General features: G+C 39.6%; 1 protein-coding gene across 1 annotated transcript in view; it reads right to left on the bottom strand.

Moving 5' to 3' along the window:
* Positions 1 to 252, bottom strand: part of nr0b2b (nuclear receptor subfamily 0, group B, member 2b) — a 3,126-nt gene extending 2,874 nt beyond the window's left edge. Inside the window, exon 1 of the mRNA XM_016502658.1 lies at positions 1 to 252. Coding sequence (XP_016358144.1) covers positions 1 to 252 — 252 coding nt within the window.
* Positions 253 to 1,061: the final 809 nt, after the last annotated feature.

Here is a 1,061-nt window from a genome sequence, read left to right as displayed (position 1 = left end):
CTCAACAAGGACGAGCCGGTCCCTGAGCGCCAGGTTTTGGAAAGAAGGTAAGCTCTTCATGAAGTGAACGGTTTTTATCAGGACCCCAAAAGCCACACGGCAGGTGGTCTCGGGGTTTCTCAAGCACACCAAATGCTTACAATGACAGCTGCGGCATGTGTCTGGATAAGCGAAGCGCGCAAAGTCACATTCACGGCTTAGGATGCTGAAGAGAATTCCACGAGGATGCCGGTCGCTGAAGTACTGTTTCATTTTCCTCTGATGTGAAGCTGTTGTCATTGTGACTGTCCTCCCAGGTGTATTTATAGCAGCTGCTCATGTAATATGTGACTAATCTTCAGCCTTGACCCTTCTGACCTGGACCAGACCATTCACTTTCAAGCAAAAGGTTTCCTCCACGTGGAGACGGTAAGGTTCGGTAAGGACGGTAAGTAGGGGTTAATGACATTTATCACGCTCAGCTATCATTAACTCAGTCTGTACCAAGTCACCAAGGACTAATAGAGTCATATTATCTTGAGTTTGGGCCAAAAGTTCAGTATGTCACTGCATCAGGACTGATAATATAATCATAACAGATAAAAGTATTTTGCTTTTCTTTTTCTTGGAGGTTTATATCACTGTTTATTATTCATTAGTAGTGGCTACAGTACAGTACAGGCTATATTCTACTGTTTGAAAAGATATATTAAAATATTCTTAATTATTATTTCAGCGTGTATTATATGAGTCGCTAAAACCTTTTGAGAGTCTGAGATAACAGACCCAGTGATTTGTTATCTTACTCACAGTTTGCGCTCTGGGTCATTTGCCTCAAATTATTATCATATTAATCAGCATTTGTGTTCAGAAGCAGGCAAGCTGAATAAGGAGATGTTAAATCTATATTCAAGCAAATAATGTCAGAATAAACACAACAACAGTAAGTGTTTTGTAAAAAAAAAAAAAAAAACTTAGAACTGCATTTGAAATAATGGTGAAAATTGTATGTAACAATATCAGTTGTATATATGTGTGTGTGTGTGTGTGTGTGTGTGTGAGAGAGAGTGTGTGTGTGTGTG

This window comes from Sinocyclocheilus anshuiensis, unplaced genomic scaffold, assembly GCF_001515605.1.
Source record: "Sinocyclocheilus anshuiensis isolate Anshui unplaced genomic scaffold, SAMN03320099.WGS_v1.1 scaffold1383, whole genome shotgun sequence".
In the NCBI taxonomy this organism is placed as follows: Eukaryota; Metazoa; Chordata; class Actinopteri; order Cypriniformes; family Cyprinidae; genus Sinocyclocheilus; species Sinocyclocheilus anshuiensis.
Note: the sequence above shows the minus strand (reverse complement) of the source record. Positions and strands in the feature narration are given on the sequence as shown.